This window comes from Zerene cesonia, chromosome 27 (assembly GCF_012273895.1).
Source record: "Zerene cesonia ecotype Mississippi chromosome 27, Zerene_cesonia_1.1, whole genome shotgun sequence".
NCBI classification, from domain to species: Eukaryota; Metazoa; Arthropoda; class Insecta; order Lepidoptera; family Pieridae; genus Zerene; species Zerene cesonia.
This window is the reverse complement of record NC_052128.1, coordinates 2,145,269-2,168,416: the sequence shown is the minus strand read 5'-3', so window position 1 is coordinate 2,168,416 and position 23,148 is coordinate 2,145,269. Positions and strand designations below refer to the sequence as shown.

Sequence of the window (23,148 nt, the reverse complement as noted above, 5' to 3'; positions counted from 1 at the left end):
CCTTAACTCTCGATACTACTCTTATATAATTAAACCAAGAAATAGAACTATCAATAGAAAGGTTGGCTTGAGTAATTGTTTGTTAAAGAAGTGCAAAATAGCGTGGCATATAATAATATATTACACTTTTCCATCTAAATATAATACCCACAACAATCGCACGCAACAATAACGGTTCGCGCTGCACAAAATTAAAATTTTTCAACAGGAAATTCATTAAAGCGGCGATTTTTAACGATTCCGTCGAAAGGCGCGCCTTCGTAATTATTCTGTCCGGTCACATGCTTTATTAAACAGTGTTTAAAGCACAATTGAGTATTAAATAAACCCCGGAGCACCTTTGCATACAAATCTTCGCCGCGGCGACCGGCCGTGGTCACACTGGCGTCGACTAATTAGGCGAGAATTGTGTTTAACTATTAGAGTGAGGCAATTTTAAGAATTTTCTCTACGTTCTGTGTCATACATATATATGCAGTAAATTCCCGCGCGGATCGTTGGAGATATGTACCATCTGTTTGTCGAATTGGATTTTCGTTTCCGATAAATAGGTTATCGGCCGTCTGTGCGCTAAGTGGCGCCTTTTTTGTTACAACTGGGAATTGAGCTTTTGAGTCCTTTTATATAGAGTAATGATACAGTCATCATTAGATAAAAAAAAAAAACAATTTTTATGATGAATTTTTAATTGGAATATGTAGTTAAATAATAGTAGTACTGTATCTTTATCGCACAAGAAAGCCCATTTAATGTTGAAGCTACTTTTAATTATTCTTGAAGCATACTATGGTATAAAACTATAAAACTATTGCACTACGGATTTACGGCACATGTGTGTGCACCGTCTCATGGTGTATAAGGAAGCACACTCAATGCTTTATCTCTCCTTGTAACTATACAGGCGCAATACATAACATCTGTCGATTCCGCAGCGCTGTGACATACTCTTAATATCTATGGACATATAACTCGGGCCGGTGCCACGCTGCCACTGTGTGAACGCCGTACTAAAGCACTCTCTATAAATCTCAACTAGCGATGTCGATACGCAAATCGCGAAGTTATTTATGTGTTTGCTGTGTTTCCATTGTATTCTAAGTTAGATGTAGCGTACAGCGGGATCCTCCCGTATAATTGTGTGTAGTACTCCGATGGTGAAATATCTCCGTGTATTAAGCGTTGGACTGCGACTTGGCGTTTTAGGTTCTTCAATACGTTATGATGTTGAGATTTTCGTTCTTTTTCCTATGCAAAAGGTCGCCTGATCGCCTGAGCCGCTCATGATCATTTGAAGTGGCGTAAGGACGTTTGCGCAACTTACGCCTCTGCAAATGCATTTTTCACTTTAAATGGTAAGGAATCAAGAAAGGTGGACTAAAAGAATACAGACGAGGACTCGGAAGGGCAAAAGGCCTATACACATTTTTTTTTTTTTTTTATATATTGGGGAAATCTTACATAGATACCCTCGGCCCCCGGGGAAAAGGAGCCGTGGATTATGTCGGATTCTTACCGACTAAAACCCCACTGTATTCCGACGAGCCGCTTTCATGAAGGGGTAACGGGTGCTTGTTAGTATACGTCCTCGACCCCCTCGGCGGAAGGCCTATACACCTACTGTATTTAGTTTGAAAAAGTATAGTACGTTGAGAACATTAAATGCTGTTGACAGTCTTCAGTAAAGGTCAAAGAATATGCAACAGCATTGTACCATCTGTTTCAAGCGACACTTCACTTGCGTGGGCGAAATACTCAGATTCGAAACGGAATGAATTTTGCAAAACATTTTAAATGCACGAACACCATTCATTTAAAACAAATATCTGCGTCTCATAAAAATTAAATAACTGACAATTTTCGTTTCGTTTACCACACTGTTAATTATTAAATGTCACTGTATATATAAGACTTGAAGCAATATTACGAGTAATGTAGGCATAATATTCGGACAAGGTATCGTGGATGGCATTTTTAAGGTCGATCGTTGGTTTCGGTGTTCTTATATTGATTGTATGAACAGAATGTATACCGCGCGTGGAATTCGTAATCGTCGAGTAATAAATATTTTTACATACATTTGTATCCTTTAATACATAATTGTTATTCAATTATTACAGATATATCTCTTTGAAATTCAAATAAAGTTGGCGCGATATGATTGAACAGTTATAAAATAAAGAGTGATTTTTTTTGTAAATATTCCGCATGGAATCTTAAAACGTGTTGGATTTAACAAGAAATAATAAACAAGTCTGGCTTAGACTCTGGTTTATAAGTAGGGAGTGTTGTATGTGTATTTATTGTATTTATGCAGACAATCGTCTGCATATAAAATACCTACGCAGCAGTCTGTATTTTATAATGGGAGAGTTTTAAAGCCATCCAGTAGTCGACGTTAAGACACGTAGAAATGTGAATTATGGAATACACATATTTCGCTATATTTTTCACCGTGTTATTGTTATCTTTAAGAATTTTGGTCATTGTTTTCTTATATATGCAAATAATTATCATATAAAGCTAAAGAGTTGGTGTAAACGTGCTAATCCCAGGAATTACTGGACTGATTAAAAAAATTGTAGAGCTTGGTTTTAACTTATGGTAAATACCTTCTACCTGAAATTCACTGTGCCATAAAATCATTCGTAAATTTATGTGTATCCGAAATATTTTATTTAAAATATATTTTTTTAAATACAAAAATTGAATTCAACATTTTCAAGTTTGCATGTAATTGTCATCAACAGGTTTCCCCTATAGGTATAATTTTTTTTTTTTGCGAACAGCTGGTGGCTTTCTGACTTGTGTTTCGTGGTTTTTTTTTTATCAAAATCGATAAACTAGTTTTACAGCATTATAAATAAACGAAAAATTAAATGCTTCCTGTTCATAAAATGCTATCATTTTTAGTTTTACAGCATTGATTTTTAATGTTTTAAAAATTTCAAAAATAACATTAGTGCAGGTTTTCCTTTAACCACGATTCAGTTAGGTACCGGGATAGAGTTGCACTCCTTGAGGAAGAGGAAAGGTCGCGTCAGCGGATCGCATTGACCTCCTTCGCCGACGGCACGGCCTCCGTGCGTGCACTTCTGGCCCGCATTCGTGTTTTGGTATTACTCAAATGATGGAAATCGTCAACTAGAAATATAAGTTTTATGAAGTTTTAAACTCGCTTAGCAACTTTTAAAGAATTGTATGTTTGTTAAACAACATTTAAGATAGAATTGTTCAAGTTTAATTTCATTTATTTATGCTTGTTTTTGTGTTCGTTTTAAAGAATCGAATAAAAAAAAAATCGAATAGGAATTTTTAATCCGAGCACGGCGGAGGCACGCGGCTTTTTTTCCATCTACCACTTCCATCGAGTTTAAACTAAGCTCCAGCTTTTTATTCATGTAAACTCTTATCAGTGCTTATGAATAATTTCGTATTACCATCAAAGTATTCCTTCATTAAAGAACAATTGTCAAGGATAAATAATTTGTTTTAATCGACATCCAAAAACGAAGAAGGTTTTTAATTCGATGGTCCTTATTTGGTTTGCCACTCAATAGAAGAAGGTTTAGGATTGATTGACGTGATTCTATATGTGTTGGATAAAAAAATTGTTGCCCCATTTTAGAATTTAGAGTGGTACCTGTCCCTGGGGGCTTCGGTGCCATTTTACACAGAATATAAATACATTATTAAGTATCATTGAATGCTTAATGGAAACAGTTTTATATACGATAAAAAATTGTAGCTCACTTTTTAGATCAATTTTTTTTTGTATTCCACTAATTGTGTGAATTATTTCGTTCAAAAACAACTGTTCTGTTAATTAAGACACGAATTTCTCGCGTATAATAATAATTTACATTTAGCGATCATTACGGTTAAGCTATTTATGGCAAATATTCATGATACCAGGCGATATTCCCAATATGGTTTAGAGACATCTGTAGGTTACACGCAAAAAGGTATTTTAATAGCGTGTAATGGTGGCATTTAACTTTCAATTGTCTCGACGAATAATATAATTATAGATAAAACGTTTTAAGCTTATGTTTTGACTTAGAAATAATCACATTTATCTTACGGATTACATGTAATGTAATTGTCTGTTTAAAATCTTTTGAATCATCTACGTGATTAAGTTAAATGTTAATCTGTAACATAATAGCTTATAACATCTGCTACCTTAAATAACTGAACGTTTTTGCATATTCAAATAGAATACACTGTTTGTAGGTGGGTTGTTATTGTCTCGAAAAGACAACCCGAACGAGCAAAACTAGAGTACGGAAATCATACAAGGAATTGCTTTGGCGAAACAAACAACATGCACACAAGATTGCTTCAGCCAGCTCCAGATAAATAAACAAAGATACACGTACCGATGTTGTTAATTACTGTGCTAAGATCGGTGTCAATTATATTGTATGACCAAGATATCCTTAGTGGCAATGGCGTACGTCGTTGGTGAGTCCACGAGCAGGTTGGCGGTGATCGCCTATCGGTACGGCTTAATTGACCCCAGTGTGTTTTAAGAGTTTATTCGCACGTGAACGGAAATCGGAACGGATTGTGAGTTAGGCTCACATTACATTTTAATGTTCTTTGCGTTGTAGTTATATTGCGTTATGTACCCTCAATGTAAATAAATGTGCCCTCTTAAGAATTATCGTTTTTATTTTTCTAAATTACGAGACAAACGTTGTATACAATAAAACGGCTTATCCGTTTCAAACATGCATTTCGTCCAATGTGGTCGTTCTGCCAATTGAAATTGGCGCAAAAACATATGTGCATACGTTGCGCGCGCGCACGTGTCAACGGCCGGCGACGAGCGCGTGTCATTGGCCAGCGGTTACCATTGTTTCATATCCCTCGCTCCCCACCACAACCCCCCTCTGCCCCGCAGGTGGTTTTTATGTTCCAATTTCAAATTACCGAAACATCGAGTCACATTCGTAATTCCTAATTAATTGTATGCAATTAAACATGCTCATTATGATTAGCGACGCGAAAGGATAATTACGTATTTTGTTTTAGCGCTCGGATATGTTTGAATAATGGAGCTCATTTGGTGTGGTTTTAAAAGTCGATTTGTAGTCGTGCATATTTAAATATTCTTACGTATTCAATTGTTTTGTTTTTGTATGTTTCCTTTTCAAAATGTTGAATCAATTAATAATTCCTATTGAACAGAGGAAAATGACGAAAATAAACTGATAACACGTTATATATGTTGGGACTTACAGTAATTAGGTTATATAATAACACAAATTACGATATACCTATAGTAAAATTGAAATAGATCCAATGAAAATTGTACTATCCTATAAATGTAATATATAACATTACAAAGCAGACGTGATATAGGTATTTATACGAATACAGAAAACCTCGAGTACCTTTATATAGCTTGATAGTAAAATCCAGCTGAATCATAAAGCGCTCAAGTGACCCCAACAGAAGGATTCCGAAAGGCTCGTGCACAGACAATACAAGATTATAGTTGGTGTATATGAAATGAAAAGAAAATAGTGTATTGTTGGCGCGGGAGGCAATCGCCTAAGTGCCTCCACCTGGCGGACTGCATGCGATGTTCAGGCATTCTACCGTTTAATTTATATGTTTTTTAAATGGGCTCAAATACGTTTCGACGTGTCGTTAAACCTTCGCCCTTGGTGAGCTCTCGTCGTACGATCGCGGAGGTTGTTTCCGTGATTGTTTACGTGTATTTTTAAACTCGTTTCATTGGCTTTCTTGTTCGTAATTGAACGGAAAGAGTGAATGTTCCGGGTTTGCGGCGATTTTAAGATATCTGTCGTAAATCTTATTCGATTATGAATTATTTTTTAAATAAAATTTTTGTTTTTTACATCGTTAAATTTAAAGTGATATATAATGCTTATGAGGATTTTTTAAAAGTTTTATGGCATTTTACAATAATATAATCAGTAATCACTGTTCATAAAAATTTATAGCTTGGTTTATTTCGCAATAATATTTCATAATATAGAAATAAAGGCCATTACAAAGACATAAAATTTACACCCATACAAACACTCGAGTGCATACTTGTTATTGTAAAGTAATTTAAAAATAATCAAAGGGCCACTATCTTGTATGAAAGCAATAACTAGGAATCCGGACTTAATTAAAATCAAACTAATGCTCGAGGGAAGCGCGCAAAAAGTATGAAAATAGTTTAACGAGACTTAAAATGGAGTCACAAAGAGATCGGGATTTTCAGTTTGCAGTTAGTTGCGACTGATTTTGAACGCGGGTAAACAGATTAAGGCAGTATACCTACCGGAGCTACTTTGCTGTTAATAAACACAAAGTTTTCGGCCGCCGTTGGGCGTATCTCGATAATAAAATAACGAGGTTCATTCACAATGATCGGCGTGTAATTGAACGGTGAATCAAGGTACTTGATAAAAGATATAATTGAGTTTTAAAATTATTTATTTGTGAAGGATTTAATTGATATACGGGTAGACGGTTAGCAGTTTTAATTTGTACTTAAAATTATTTACTTATGATATAATAATTCTAATAAAATGCTTCGTTATATTATTAGTATAGAAAAAAATTTATTGCGAGGAATACGAGTCATTGTAGAATTTCAATCAAGAAATATAATTACCTAATATCGATGATTTTTTAAATGAATTTAGGTAATACAATTTAGGTAATACAATTTAGGTAATAAGTTGCGTAATCAAATTATAGGATAGCTTTTACTTCATTACTATGCAGAAACAACGAAATAAATTAACCAATAATACCTATTGATGGCGTGCGATCGCATCGCGATAATAAGGCGTTAGTACTAAGGACGCGGTTATGTGTGGGTGAAAGTGTTATAAGATTAGATAATTATTTCTAATAAATCGCAAACAGTTTAATATGGATATAATGGAAAGTTTGTTTTTGCTTTTAAATATATATTGTGCTTAAAGATTAAAAATAAAATTATCAATATCAGGATGTATGAATCGTTGATTAGAATTAAAAATATAACGTATAGCGTAATCTATTTCGTATTATGTAGGAATAAGAAAATAGATAACTACATACTCGAGATAGAGGTTAGGTTTTTACCGCGCACAAGGTCGCGGAATAATTTTCGGCTAAAGTTGCCAATCTCGACGAAGACTGAACAACTGTGTAGGAGATATATGACGTAGACAGATAAGCGTGCAAATACAAGTGCATCTTCCCACATATCATTCCCACAGACCAATGGGATGGATGTTGCGACCCGGGAGAATAGACTGGAGTAGTAGAACAATACCCTCCTTTTCCCCCCTTTCCCCTTAAATTGATAGTTTGAGGATTCGATTCATTTTAACAATATTACGAAGCGATTAACAAATTTAAAACGTCTTTTACGCTCATAGATAGCGTTTAATACAATGTGGGAGCATTATGTTGATTATCGAGTTAAAGTTTGAAGTTTTATATGACGCCGCTTTATCTGTTCGCGGGGACTCGTCCGCTGACTGGCTGATGGTTTTATGGGAATCGTGTTTTATGTTTGATACGGCGGGTTGTTTAAACACATTCGGTTCTAGTGGGAAAATTTGTTGGTAAGAGATTGTCTGGTTGAGACGATGAAGTTTAAATGTAACGGCTCTTATTCAGAGCTTTTATATACTGTATTTGGAGTAGACGGTCTGACTTCGTACACCGTTTCCGTTTTAATAGAATACTGTTTATATTTAGTTGTAATGGAGACTCAATAATAATATAAATGTTTAATAGTTTATCACAATTAGATACAAGACATGTTATTTCCTTATCAATGTTTAGTTATTGATCATACAAGCTATTAAACTAATATAAGATCTACAGATACATAGTCTCATGTAACTACTATGAAAAACAGCGTAAAAAACGGTCGAAATGCATTTCACATGAAACATAAACAGAATGATCAACTTCAATTATTACAAGCTTAATAAGAACGATGCGAAAGTTATTCTAGCCACAATATCTATAAAGTGATAGTCGTAGCGGGAGTTGAACCCCCCCGACGAGGGGGTCGCCACCCCGCCAACCCCTTCGTATTATCGTAAAGAATATACGTGATCAGTTTCAATTGACGCGTCGCTTGTCTTATGGGATGCTTGATAACGGTTTTTACCGCCCAATTTGTAATAAAAATAGGCTCTTGTAAAAACGTCGAATGAGTTATGTTCGGTGGAGATGAACGGATTTGTTAATTTCGTTGTGTTATCATTATTATGTACATATATTCGTTGTGTATAAAAACATTTTTCACCATAGACATTTCAAAATGATCATGAAATTCTTAAATTTACACCCAAGTTAAACACACTGGCTGGACGTTTTTTCGAACCATTATTATAAATGAAATCTGACAGCTGAAATAACAAACATTGCAACTGTAGAATGCTCTGGCCCGATTCCACGTGATTTTTTTACTCATCTCACGGTACAGATAGTAACGCGATTAAAAACTCTCCCTGATATATATAATCTGTGCGAAATCGAATTGAGGTCCGGTGGTTATATAATTCACTTTCCGAAATAGAAATACTCTATGAGTTTTTAATAGGCAATTTGAATGTGTAATTTCATGTGACAGAGCGAATGGTAATTAATGTTGCTGTAGTAAATATCTGATTTCGAATTGCGAATGCGTTTGTGGTAATGGGATTGGCGATATGGATGGATTTTTTGGTTTTCCCAGATCGAGGAAAACATTGTCGTTTTCTATTTCTCGCTTGCTTAATATTTTCATTGTGAACGATGCGATATTCGTATCGTATTGAATATACTTCTTGTTTAATTTTAATACAATCATGCTATATTGAGAATCAATTAAATGTCAATGGAGATTATTTCTGTGTATGTTATATTGTAACATGTGAACTTGAAATGACAACAAATAATACCTGCTGGTAAATAATGTTAACGCGAAAGTAACTATCTGCCTTGCTGTTTTTTACACTTAAACCTCTGCACCGATTTAGATAATTTATATATATTTGGTACAGAAGTAATTTTGGATCTCAGAAAAGACATAGGATTCTTTTTATCCCGGAAATCCCCACGGGAACGGCAAACATAACCGGGAATAACCTCTATTTTTCCCCCTTGACCATGCCATGCGAAGCCACGGGCGGAAAGCTAGTACAGCAATAGTTCGATGGCTACTCTTGTTACATAACATATTAATTTTTATATAGTCTCCTCCTTATATATGAGTATTATGCTACCATTCTAATAATAACAAATTATTTTCCGTTGTTACAGGTCACCCTTCGAGGCGGGAAAGCGAGTTCAAAAAGCCTGCGCACGCGCCGCAAAATGGTCGAATACACCATCGACCGTACCCTTACAACAAGGTAAATAACCTATATATCCTTATTTGGGTAACCGAACAAATTGTACAATTTCGATATCCATCTATAAAAGCTATCTCTATAATATCGAAACAATTGTTTTCTATTACTCTTTCTATTATCATATACCATTAAATAAAATTTCATTTGACATGACCCGCATGTCTGTCTTTTCTTAGACATTGCGAGTCTTGGAAAAAATAGCAACACGAAAATGCTTCTTGATAAAAGTATATGAAAACGGCTTGTGTGGCTAATGTTACCGACTCCGATTTAGAGATGTAAAGAGTATCTTAATTGAACATTGTATACATCTAAGATTAATTGGGTGTTATTAAAAAATATATTTTTAGTATCTCAGCTTTCAATTCGTAGCGATAAAGTACGTTGGTACTCGATCGTTTCATTAACAACCAACCAAGTAATAATTAAGTAAACCGCCACGAGCACTTAACGCAACAAAGTTAGCTCGCCTTACTTATAATTCCCTAGTTAATCGCTTATTTGGCGCATCCATCGCAAGCAGCACTTTTTATTATATAGAAATCGGCGAAGCGCATAAATCTCTAGCCGCGAAACTTTGCAGGGAACTACGCTTGCGAACTGATGTTATTAGCTTCGCGTTGTTTGAACTTGTGTAGTCTGTGGACTTGTTTATCGCGACTTGAAAATATGACGTTTCCGTTTATAGTGTCGGTTGTTTCTGTAGTAGTTTGTGGGTTTACTCAATTAATGGGTGTGTAACAGTTCGATTTTGATCAGGTTTGGTATAGAGTCGACTTGAGGACGTTTACAATTCAAACAGAAATCACTATTGGACGTGGACGAGGGGTGTATGATGCGTCCTAAAATACCATATTCCATACTCGACACGGCATGTCATGGGTACTGCGACACATATAAATTATTGAAAAAAAATCGGTCATGAAGCGGGATTCAAACTTGCATCTTTAAAAAGAAAATGTATTTATAATATCCTATGTTATATTATAATTACATAACATAATGTATTGTTGCAGAGCGAAGGTCCCAACTCGAGCGGGCCGACGGCGCACCGACCACCGCCTCTACGGATACCAAACGGGTTTCCGGCACAGGTCAGTTATAATATATAGATTATTTGCCCGGCTTTGCACGCGTTAAATTTGGACTAGTTTTACATGTGTTATTATAGATATAAAATTAATCACTCTATCTATTAAAACTGGGAATCGAACCTAATACATATTAATACATAATATTAAAGATGTGAAGGTGTGTTTGTTTACTTTTGGTTCACTATTATATCTGGGTTAAAATAGCGCTGATTGTAAATTAAATAAAAAAGCAAAGAAAATAAATTATTTTTTATTCTCTTGTATTTCTTTGAATATCAATAAAATGATTCACAATTCGATCGCATTGCCTTTAAAATTTAAACCTTCCCCAATCGCAATAGCATATCTAAGAAAGTGGGTCGAAATAACAAATTGCTGGAACAATAGCACACATTGTATGGTATATAGTATTTTTATATCACTAAATTGAAAGTCTCAGAATATAAACTAGCTCTTGGCACGGCGCCTGCTGCCGATATAGTTATTGGACGTTTAAATTCCTAACTTTCCATGGGAAAACCATGTGTGAGAGGAAACTGTTATATTTCTAGATCATTTAATATGACTTCTTTAAGCTGGAATTATTCGTTCCAGCGTAAGAAAAGGGCAGAGATAGGTTTTGTTGCGTTCACCATTTTCCATACTGGAATTATTCCTGTTTGAAGGTAGGTCACTAGGTCAGTAATAGCAAAATACTTAACCAAAAGTTGCCTAGTAGATTATGCTTCTGATAATAACTTTCAAATTATTGAAATTTAAACTATTTATTAATACAGATATATAGAGGTATGTATTTTTCTATTATTTAGGTTTTAATAAAACCTTAATAAATTGGATCAAACCGATATAAAATGAATGAAAATTCAAACGGGTTCCAGCCGTAAATACCGTATAATAATGTCCAACGTATAGAGACACATAAATCAATCAAGAAATAGCTTCAATGTCAAGCGAACACCTTCTATAGAACACGTGTTTCTTTCAATATAACTTATAAGGGTAGATAGATAGTGCGGGGATGGGTCACCTTTGCATTCAATATATTTTTTTTCCCGTAACATTGAGAGAGTATAAAACAAATTTTTGAAGTGTGGGTAGAAGTACAAATACAATAATAGATATAAAGTGTGTATAATATACTTTTAAACCGGTTTTATTAAGTTGTTATGAACTTCCAAACATAATTCGTACTAATAGGTATAACCTTATTGTAAGTTATCAAAATAGTTTGGGTGAATTGTATCGATATAATGAAATTATTATTTCTTAAACGTTCTTTTATCTGTCATGCTGTAACCCATACATATTAATATACCTTGTTAAGTTTTGTACACTGATGATGTCACTAGTTTAAATTGACGTAGGATGGAACATTCTGAGAAACGATTCACGTTGGAGGAAGGAAGGAAAAATTATAGTTTTCGTATTGTTTTTTTTTGCAGTTTCAGAATGTTTGCGCAATGGGATAGGTCGTTTCTATTACCTACAATTAAGTATAGTATAGACTGAATATCGTATATATATATGTTACATGAGATCTACGAAATCAGTCAATTTGCGCATTACTCGAAGTCATCAGATCAAATTTAAAAAATCTCATTCCAAATATTAAATTGTGTATGGGATTTAAATGCATAATAGAAGACGAATATTATCATCAGAAATTAAGGTTAAAACAAAGCTGGGCTTCACTCGTGAAGAAGGAAAACTTAACAACTCGAATCCAAAAGGCGCTAGTTTAAAAGCCGTTCACAAGTGACCTAACCTATCCCGAACGTAATGAATATTTTGCGTCGAAAGTTGTTCAGAAAATTAGGTGAATCGTAAAGTTTGAGTTTCGGTAGGGCCAAGATGTCGCCGCCCACACGCAGTTATTTCGCAAATAATAATATCGGGCTGAGACGACGAAACACAATATCCTTGCGACGCGACTGAAGGGAAAGGTCTCAGATGATAGATTTTATTCAGCAACGCTATCATTGACTACGCATTTCGGTTTTAATAAGATCGCCCGTTCTATTTTTGAATTGTGCACTTGATTAATTGGTTGGGGAACATTACCGAATTATTATACATGTACATGGAGTTTTGTATATAGATATGTTTTGGAATAACATTCGAATCATTGAGCCGCTATTTTGTAAATTGATTTGAATAAAATCATAGAAATAGGCAAATAATTCCTACTAATATTTAAGAAAGAAACTCTGACTGTCTGTTCTTCACGCCTAAACAATTGAACGGATTTGAATGGAATATGGAACAGATACAGTTTGAGATCCGAATAAGGGCATCAGCCATCAGCTAATTTTATTCCGGAAATCCCACAAGGACGGGAACTACGCGTGGAAAACCCCGTTCTTTGTATATTTTCTTCAATGTAATATTAAAAAAATAAATATAATAACTACATAATAAATCTTTAACAACTAAGAGCAACATATAAATACAAAACAAATAACAACTTAAACCAAGAAATAAATCCATGATACTGACGAGGTATATATTAGAATTATTTACACTATCATCACTATATAATATATTAGAAATATTTACATATATTCATATTCATATTCAGCACTCTCGGTTACCGTAAATAATGAAAAAATAAAAAATCTTAATTTACCAATATTAGTTGAAGATGGGAACAAAAATTAATCGTGTCAAAAAAAACGTGTTGTAAAATGTTGATTGTACGTGTGTATTTAAATAAATTATTAATTGTGTGTGTATTTTTCAGAATGCCATCGACAGCAGTCAACCGCCTATAGAGAGTATTTTAAAGGTAAGACAATAAACATGTAATTTTAAAGTATTCAAAAATAATAGAAATATTATATATCTTGAATATTGTATGGCCAAAATCTTGGATATTCTAATGTGTTTTCTTTCTCATTATTTTTTGTTAATTAAGTTAATTTTTAAAACAAATTAAATATGTACACACCTATAATCTCTACTGATATTAGTACTGTGAAAGTAACTCTGTCCGTCTCTTCTTCACGCCTAAGCCACTGAACCGAATTGGATAAAATTTGACACAAATATAGTTTGTGACCCGAGAATGGACATAGGATACTTTTGATTCCAGAATTCCTACGGGTACGAGATTGGTACAATTCTTTAACAAACTGTTAACGTAGACAGCCGTTTATATTTTAAATCAAGTTCGTAATTATCAAAAGCTCAATTTGATAACATTATAATTAGGTTATTAAATAAAATGCGTTGCCTTCTAGGAGATGAAGTCGTTGCCCACCCCGCTGTCTGTGATCGCCGCGACACCAAGGAAGGAGGCCGAGAACAAATTCATATTTAACCCCTATACGAATAAGGTAACATTTCGTTTGTATCTAGTTCTCCTATCTTATTTAGTTGTGGTTCAAGAGTGTTTTGTTTATTAAACATCCATCGAAGTTTCGGGAGTTTGAATTTGAATTCTATCTATTGTGTGTAAATTTTTTGTCTGTTTGTTCGTATCAGATGTGATTAATATCTGTTTTATGTTATTAGTATTTAAATGGAAGTTTATCTAACGTTAGGTCTATGTAAATATGCATACCCATTTAAAAAATCTTACTAATATTATAGAAGCGAAAGTGTGTTTGTTTATTAGTTTGCATGTCTTTTTTCACGACGCATCGGAACAAATTAAAACATATAACTTTAAGTCTGGAGATAGAGGGCTATTCATTATCATATTGGTATTTCCTGCACTACGCGAGCAAATCTGCGGGCGGAAAACTAGTACTGTATAATTTCCTCCATCAAATGCTGGAATAAATACGTATCAGTTTAAACATTATTGTAAATCTCTATGTATGGTATTGTATTGTTAATAAAATAATTATAATTTATAGGTGCAAGAGAATCCTCAATTAACAAACAAAGATCTCAAAACTCCTGTCGCGAAGCCCGGTAAGTTTTATTTTTATTTTTAATTTCAAATAAAAAATTTAATTATTTAAGTCATTTAATTTAGGAAAATATATATTTTGAATAACACACTTTTAGGTTATCTTCATTATAAATCTCTTATTATATTATTATACTATTATAATCGTGTTTTTTTATTTCTTTTATATATTATTCAACTATATTCGTTATGTCAAATCTCATGTTATCATCACAGTAGGAGAAATCACGTTTCGCTATGGAGGGTATAGATTATATCTAGCAATTAAATAGTATTTATTTAAGACGAAAAGTCAAAGCACAGCTAGGTTTTCTATTGAGGAAGCGACCTGCATTAAACCAGTCTGTGATGCAGTAGCCGCGGAGGTCTATAAATTACTCTGTTGATTTGTAGTTATTATTATTTTATGGCAATTAAAAGAAATATTAGATTAGACTTTTGAATATAGTTAGGAAGAAGATTTTTCCGATTGAGCGATTTCTTGATACTTAATACTATTTACTTAACACAAAATTATTTGAAAGTATTCATAGATAACAAACCGAGAAGTTTTACCCTTATTAATTTAATATAGAAATCGCATCTATTATCGAATAATCTAAATTAATGGGTTAGACACTTAAAGATAGCGAGCTCAAGCAATGGCTAATTAAAAAACCTATTATACGCTAAAATCAAGTAAAACATTAATCAACGATCGTGTACACGGCACCGTAGAAGGCATGAAGTGCTATTGCATAATAAAAATAGATTGGAACGATAAGGCGTTGTGTACATTAAAGTACGTTTATATTCATTATTATTCAGTTAGTGCGGGGAATGTTTTAGCCCGCTGGTATGTTTTATGAGTCTAATGCACGTTCACGTGTTTGTTCTTTTTGTTATTATTTTTTTAAATTTATATCTCCGCTGGCGACAGGTGGTGTCGCCGATGCGAGCGAGCGATACGATATGTTTTTTAACTTGTATTTGAGTGCAGTTAAAGCGAACCGATGTTTTTGTTTAGATTTTTTTTTATTAAATTGCACCGCGTTTGTTTTGAATGCGGCAGCGCGTTATGTTATGTTCATGGTACATACGTATGATGATAGTTGATAATTGATTTGCTTTTCCTAGTTCCGTTTTGTAGTTTCAGTCATTAACCAGTTCAACATATTTGATGGTAATTATTGGATTTTAAAATAAACCGTTTAAGCGTATAGAAAATGGCGAATTTCCTGATTAATTTGAAGATAGTTCGTGTTGCACAAAATGGATGTTAGTTTATATCTTTAGGATTTTTTTTCCACGTTTTATATTATTTGTAGCTTTATACACTGATTCGTTTGCAAATTTTATTACTAACAGTGCTCGATACAGCGGTGAAACGTTTCGAAAAACCTTTTTTTCATGTCAAAGCGGTTACTCGATCGAAAAGTCGAGATGAAAGGACTGGGAGATTACAGTTTTATATAGCAATTTGTTGTTCCCGCTTCGCATTGTTTTCTCGGTCACGATTGATAGGATCCCTATCTAGCTAGCTATATGTTTGACACCAGAGGTCGTTATTCGACCCTTCGATGTACACTACTAGATGTGCCCTACGTTTGCTTAGTAAATCGATATACAGATATGATTTATGGGATATGTATGAAAGAAAAACTATCAATTAACGTATGCTTCAGCCTCCGACCTTTTTTTTTGAGTGAGGTTATCTTTGATAGATGCTGGGGCTAGTTCACCCTGCGTTTTAACATGGGGATGTAACTGCACTTTAAATATTAGGTTATTTAAAAGGCAAAGTAATTATTCATGTATTTTTTACATGTCTGTTTTAATAGTATGCCCAATAATTAATATGATGATGTGTGTGCCTTTAATAATAGTGTTTTTATTAAATAGGCTCATGGTGGTCAGTAAACGAGTAATAATTGTTGTTTACTTGTATGTAAAAATATTTGGGTCGCGTGTCTCTTATTACTCCGTGTAGGCAGATGTTCTCCATCATCTGTCTAGATATATGATGTTTGTCTATCCTTACTTAAAGGGACTTCATATATAAACTGATCGCTTTTTGATTTTTCTTTTTTTTCCTCTAACTCTAACTATTGTAAATTACTTAAAGCGGTAGAGACAAGAAAAAACATTGTTTTCAGTTGACACATATTTTGGGGTATTGTTTTATATAATTATTATAAAAAAACTAGACTTTTGTATATAATGAATAAGTTTACTAGGTATACAAATATAGTAACAAGATCTTAGTATTGAGTGTATAAACTGTAGGAAGTCGCATAAAGTTGAGTTTGTAGGTAGTAGAAATTCCAGCCGGGTTTACATCCACGTGCGCGCACGAATCCTTTGGCCGCTGAAAACTCGCCATTGTTTTATACTTTTTCCCCATTTAGCTCGTCGAAAATGTTTGAATAGATCGTCAATCTGGCCTTTTGTTCATTAAACGTCGAACTCGATGTGTTAACGAGAACAATCCAGAATAAATTTGGACTCCGTTTTTATTTTAATCGTCACGAATTCCTCGCAGCCTCTTTCGTGAGCGTTTTCGAAAGAATCGCCGAATTGTATTAGTTGGTTGAACTATGAAATTATACGAGTTGACGATTAAATTGTTTTTCCATTTTGTGGCCTTTCTCGGGGTTTCGCGGCGGATTTTTTCGATGTAATTTTAATTTATTCTTAGCTTGATGAAATTATTTTGTGAGACTTTCTCGCTAAGAGCTCACCGCGTGAGATTTAAAGCGAATTTTTATGTAATGATAGGATTTCGTTGAAACAAATTGGAATACTGTTGTATTCGTAAGATTTTTCGAGATAACGTCGTGGTGGTAAATAAACAATAAACATACAGCGTTGGCAGTTAAAACGGTGCGTGTTAAGCATGCGAGTGGCGTACATTAGAAAATACAGAACCAGTCGTGAAAGCGGCAGATATTGTGCGAAAATATATCAACTTAATTAATATGGTCGTTTGCCGCCGACTCGACAGCCGCTACGGGCTTACTCAATTTAACTTCTATTAAAAGTCACTTATTACTAGGTATATACCTACTTAGCGGGCACGTTACGTTGCCGCTTTAAATTTTGTAGCGTTTTATAGTGTGTTTCTTATTATTATTTATATTTATGTCGTTATCGTTATATTGTTTTGAGGTTTGTTCGAATAGAGAAAAAGAGATACATTTATTTGGATCGACAGATCAATAAGATTTTGTGCGTCTTTTAGTATTTTTATTATATTAATTTTATTTTAATTTAATAACTGATAATGTAAGATAGGTGTTAATGCAATTAATTATTTTTTAATTAAATTTGTTTCTTTTTGAAATTTTATAAATTTAAATTCTTACTTAACTTCTTTATTTAAGTTCTTATTGAAATTTTATAAAACTAAGTATTTATATGTCCACATAAACACCTATAACAGCCCCGCATGAAATTCGGTATCGCCAATGTGAAAGCGCGCACAATAGATGCCGACAGTCTACCAACAAGGGTTTCTGTAACGATATTGTACAAGCACATAATGAATAAACCAATCACGATGATTGATTTACGAGTATCGACGAGCGCGGTCGGCGTATCGGTATGTGCGATGTGTCAAGGTTGGAGGGAATTAAAAATTTGATATTGCTATTCATATGCTTAATCGGCTTAGTGAGTATTTGTAGCTTAAGTTTTTTTTGTTAATGAAAGGAAAACTATTAGTAGAAAAGAAGGAAATAGTGTTTATTTAAAAACAAAAATGAAAGGGAACACAGAACGTTTCGGGGAATCGATTGAGAGTTAAGATTATCAATAGCTACGCATCAACGATAAACATCGAGATAAAAAGGTCAGTCCATTAATTGTTTCGCTGTGGATAAAAGTTTCGCCACTAAGAGGCATTATATCATTTATTTTGTGCAATATCGCCGGTTGAGGTATCGTTCCGTAGATATTAATCCGCCGGTAGCTTTACAACTTGCCTCGTTAGTAGGGCTGCCACAAATAACAATACTTATCTATATATTTTTTTATATTGAATCAATAAATTGAATCAATAAATATAATATGATCAAATAATATTTTATTAATGGATCGTGTTACTTTTAGTGCTCTAAAATCTTATACTTCAGCCGATTTATATAATTCATAAATTGTCATCCAATAGTATCCGATATAAATATGTAAGAAAAAATTATACATTACTCGAAAAATTTTATTTTTAAAAGAAATTTCGTACCAGCCCTAATCGTCAGCGGTTCTGTGGTGTTCAATAGTATTAAATTTATAAAGTGAGAGATATGTAATATTGATAAATTAATGACGCCACCAGTATGATTGAGCGGTGATTTAAAAATTGTATATAGTAATCTCTTTCATTGATTCCATCGTAGTTATTCTATTGTGACTAACATACGAACTTCTTTGTAAACCCGCGCTCCGCCCCGTCTTCACCCGTGGTACATATTCACAAACTTTCCCTCTTCATAATATAAGTAATTAGTATTGAGTAATTAGATCGCCAATGCTTTTTTAACGTGACGCTCTTTCGCTACATTCGTTACATTTTTCAATAATCATAAATCCTTTTACTTAGTTGAACAAAGTTCGATTAACAATAATAATATATTTGTCGATAAACTTGTGAAAATGTGACACGCGACGACAGAGCGTCTGAAAATTTATACTTTACGGTAATTAAAAATACTCGCGTGTAAAATATATAACAAAGTAAGTTTATTGCTTTAATTTTGCTTGCTTTTGCTGATGTAGGACTCGCGAAGAAATATATTTTCTGATAGCTTTTAATTAAATTAAATGCACGTGGGACCGATTGAAGATAAGATAAGGTATAATTTATTGATGCGATGTTATATATGCGGAAATGTGTAGTCGTATGTGATAGATGTTATTACGTGTTAAAGAGCCTGATTCTATCGATTTCACTATCGATATGCATGTATCTCTTAGATAACTTAATAAATAGCGGTATATATTAAATTTAAAACGAGAAAAAATAATTCGAATGATGCCTTTTTGCAACGTTGAGAAACAGTCTACCGCCCACCGGATTAAGAATAAATCGTTCATTCATGTAGACAACAAGCAATTTTATATCGTAATATTATTTCTGTATGTTGCGAAAAACTATGGATTCAAAAATAACGCACGCTGTAAGCTTTTTAAATATTTATTTATTCAGGGAACTTGCTTATCTGGCAACTGTAAGCGACTTTTTGTTCGAGGAAATGGACTTGAGATCTGAGTAAGTGGTGCAAGTTTTGATGTGATATTGTAAAATCGGTTAATATTATATTTCTATGTTTCATTTTCTCTCTCTCTCTCTCTCTCTCTATATGCGAAGTGTACAAAGAAATATTAATTACTAGCTACGCCCCGCGGTTTCACCCGCGGAAGGCCGTAAGTCCGTATCCCGTAGGAATATCGGGATAAAAAGTTGCCTATATGTTATTCCAGTTGTCCAGCTATCTACGTACCAAATTGCAATCGGTTCAGTAGATTTTGCGTGAAAGAGCAATAAACACACACACACATCCTTACAAACTTTCGCATTTATAATATTAGTAGGCTTAGCAGGATTGAGCTACGTTTTGCGATATAATAAGAATAATACAACAAAAAATATCAAAAAATTTTTGTTGTAATTACACAATGATGATTTTCTATTACACAAAACTTCATGAATAAGATTTTTCCTAACACGTAGAATATAAATTTTATAAAAAAATACGAGTATGCAAAAAATCAAACTATAAGCGTTCCAAGACGCTTGAGAAGGAAGCGCAGCAGAGTCGAGTGGGAAACGTTCTCGCGTTAAGATTTAGCGGGAATCGTTCAATTCCTCTTGTAATATAACATTTTCTATCCTATCTTATGAAAGTTTAGAAGAATAACTTTTGTCAGTGAACACAAAAACTATAATTTTCTTTAATTTTGCAAGAATAATCCAATTGTAAAAAGATCTTTGGTTTAATATAATATAGGCACATTTATAAAATTAAGTCATTTTGCTTACACAACTTATAACTAAGAATCGCTGAAGGGATTCAATAAATTTAAACAACAAGCAAAAAATTAAACCATCTAATAATAGAAAAAGCTATGCGTGGCCATATATAAAAATATTCTATCGACTTCAGAGGTTCTCCGTTATTCGTGGGTTGAAAATTTTGGAAAAGTTGACGAGCGGATCCAGGGCGCGTATCACGTATGTTGTATTAATATACACTGGTCGCTGTGTCAAATTGCCTGAGAGTTATGCCGTAGGCTTCATGGCAGTTATGTGATTACGATTATTGGGAGGCGGTGGTCGAACGGCGGCGGCATTGTTGGCGCAGCTACGCCTCGTAGCTTGCTTGCGTGTTTGTGGGTATCGGGGATTGTGTGACAGTGATCATGCGCTTCTGAGTCTGTGTATATAAACGTAGGAAATGTAGAGTTTTAATAGTAAATATAGTCTGTAGGGTTTATCATTTTAGAGTTGTTATCGTTATATCTAGTTGAAATACGTTACGTAAAACATACTTACAGCAAAAATGCTGTAAGCACGTTTAAATATGAGTAGGTAAAAAAACTAGGTGTTTAACATCAGACGAGTGTATAGTAAATGATATAATGGCAGACAGAAGGGATTTAGCACAACTCAAATCATAAACGTGTCGTATTAAATAGTATTATTAAAATGAAAATCTATCCGCGATTGTTTCAAGCTAAACCTGTCAAATGCTTCAGATTAAATAGATCCATTTTATACGTTTGAAATTAAAGTAAATCGCATCGTGTGAAGCCACAAACGCCGTTCGCGTGTCGTTCCGTCACTATAACCGTGTGCCGGGATCGCCCTGCTAATGCTTAATTAGAGGGTTAATTTGCTAATTGCTACTGGATTTGGGATCGAACGATATTCCCGCTGATCGTGGCTTCTTTGTCGAGTGTTAAACGCGTCCCATTTAACGGAGGGACGATATTATGACGCGTGGTGTGTGGCGGTTAGGTATGTATTGATTGATTTAGTTTTTAATATATGTAGCTAGTATTGTTTAAGGATAAAAGATTACGCAGTAATGGGTATAGGTTTAGATTGATATTTAACTTATAGTAAATATTTTATTTTGTTTCACTCTACCTAAACTCGATTTTGGGTTTTAAAGTAATATTTGTAATTTGATTAATCACTACGAATGATAAACAATCCGTTTACATGCATGCAGTATGATCATTATGTTTACGATTATGATAAACAAAGACACAATATAATTAATTATTTTAAATGCTCGAAGTTCAATTTAAACTATAGCACAATACGTGAGAGATATTGCGATAAATGATGGAAATATGTTCTTTACAGCTTTATGACTGAAATAGTTTTCAAACATTCCAAGTATAAATATTGCAGTGATTGCCAATACACCGAGTATTTGAACGTTCGCAGAGAATAGATAAGTTGGCTTCCCGAGTTTTATTCGATTTGCCTCAGAGAGCTGAAAGCTATTTTCATTGTCTATCGCGATGTAAAGTAAATTAAAAGCTCTTAATGGGGTGATTAATTGACGATTGTAATTATAGTTGAAACACAAGAGTTAGATTGTCTTTTTAATGTTGTGAATTGTATGGTGTTTAATTCCCGAACTGTAATGATAATAATATAGAATAGAAAAACGACATGTTCCGAAAATATTTACTGCTAAGAATTTCTTAAAAATTCAACAGTAATGTTATTAACTGGATTTGATAAGAGCTTGCCCAATATATCAATTAACGTATGCATTAGAGCCGGTGCTCGACCCAAGTTGCTCAAGGGCCTAGGCGATCTAGCCACTCTATCTAAAGCAACAATCTATAACGCCACTTACTGACGCGACGACACCGGATGGCAGCTGGCTATATCCTTCTAACCACTCTATAAATAGATGTTTATTTATACACCTTATTATATGTACACGTGTTTGAATGGAAACATCAATTTAAGCTCTAAAACATATGGTACATGAATGTTGTGAGTTATAAGTGTTTGAATGTTATTTCCTATTATCCTACTGGTAATATAATAAACGTGAAAGTTTGTTAGTGTGGATGGATGGAGGTTTGTTACTCTTATATGCATACCAGCTGATCGAATCTCTATAAAATTTAGTGCAGAAATCTATACTAATAGTAAAGCTCAATGTTTGTTTGTTTGAACGCCCAAATCTTGGAACTTCTGGACCCATTTCAAAAGCTCTTTCCCTGTTGTTTATGTATATTGTACATGGTACCTGAGTGCTATATAGTATCTATGTATAGGCTAAATACTTAAATACTTAATATTTCCCGGGTACCACGCGAGTGAAGTCGCGAGATGCAATTGTGTAAATAATAACTTTAATTATAATGTTTAAATAATTTTTGGTGAAATATATATATCAAAGTCTCATTTGAAGACAACCGCGTAGTTGCGTATAAGTTTTCTTTTTGGACTTGGTGGTGCGTTTTTATTTGGTCGTATTATATTTGGCATATGTGTTACGGAAATGTTATGTACGAACATGGGCAGGCCCTTGATGATTGGAAATGGTAAGCGCCATATATAGATCGTTATACATATTACGTATGTTGTGAGCGACGCATTCGTTAGGTAGCCTATATCCGTTGATGCGAAAGTGACTTAGTATGTTTGATACGATGTTGGACACGGTCTTAGTGTAACCTTTATGAGCCTTGTTTTTAACCGACTACAAAAAAAGAGGCGGTTCTCAATTCGGCCGTTGGATATTTTATTCGCAATGTA

The 23,148-nt window shown here is 33.9% G+C and overlaps 1 protein-coding gene across 4 annotated transcripts in view; it reads left to right on the top strand.

Annotated features, from left to right (window-relative positions):
* LOC119837243 (serine/arginine repetitive matrix protein 2) overlaps nt 1–23,148 on the top strand; it is a 96,578-nt gene that overhangs the window by 46,559 nt on the left and 26,871 nt on the right. For all 4 annotated transcript variants that reach the window (XM_038362760.1, XM_038362761.1, XM_038362762.1 and 1 more), the window contains exons 5-9: nt 9,280–9,371; nt 10,388–10,465; nt 13,206–13,250; nt 13,705–13,800; nt 14,326–14,383. In XM_038362760.1, the coding sequence (XP_038218688.1) occupies nt 9,280–9,371; nt 10,388–10,465; nt 13,206–13,250; nt 13,705–13,800; nt 14,326–14,383 (369 nt within the window). The remainder of the gene's footprint in view (nt 1–9,279; nt 9,372–10,387; nt 10,466–13,205; nt 13,251–13,704; nt 13,801–14,325; nt 14,384–23,148) is intronic.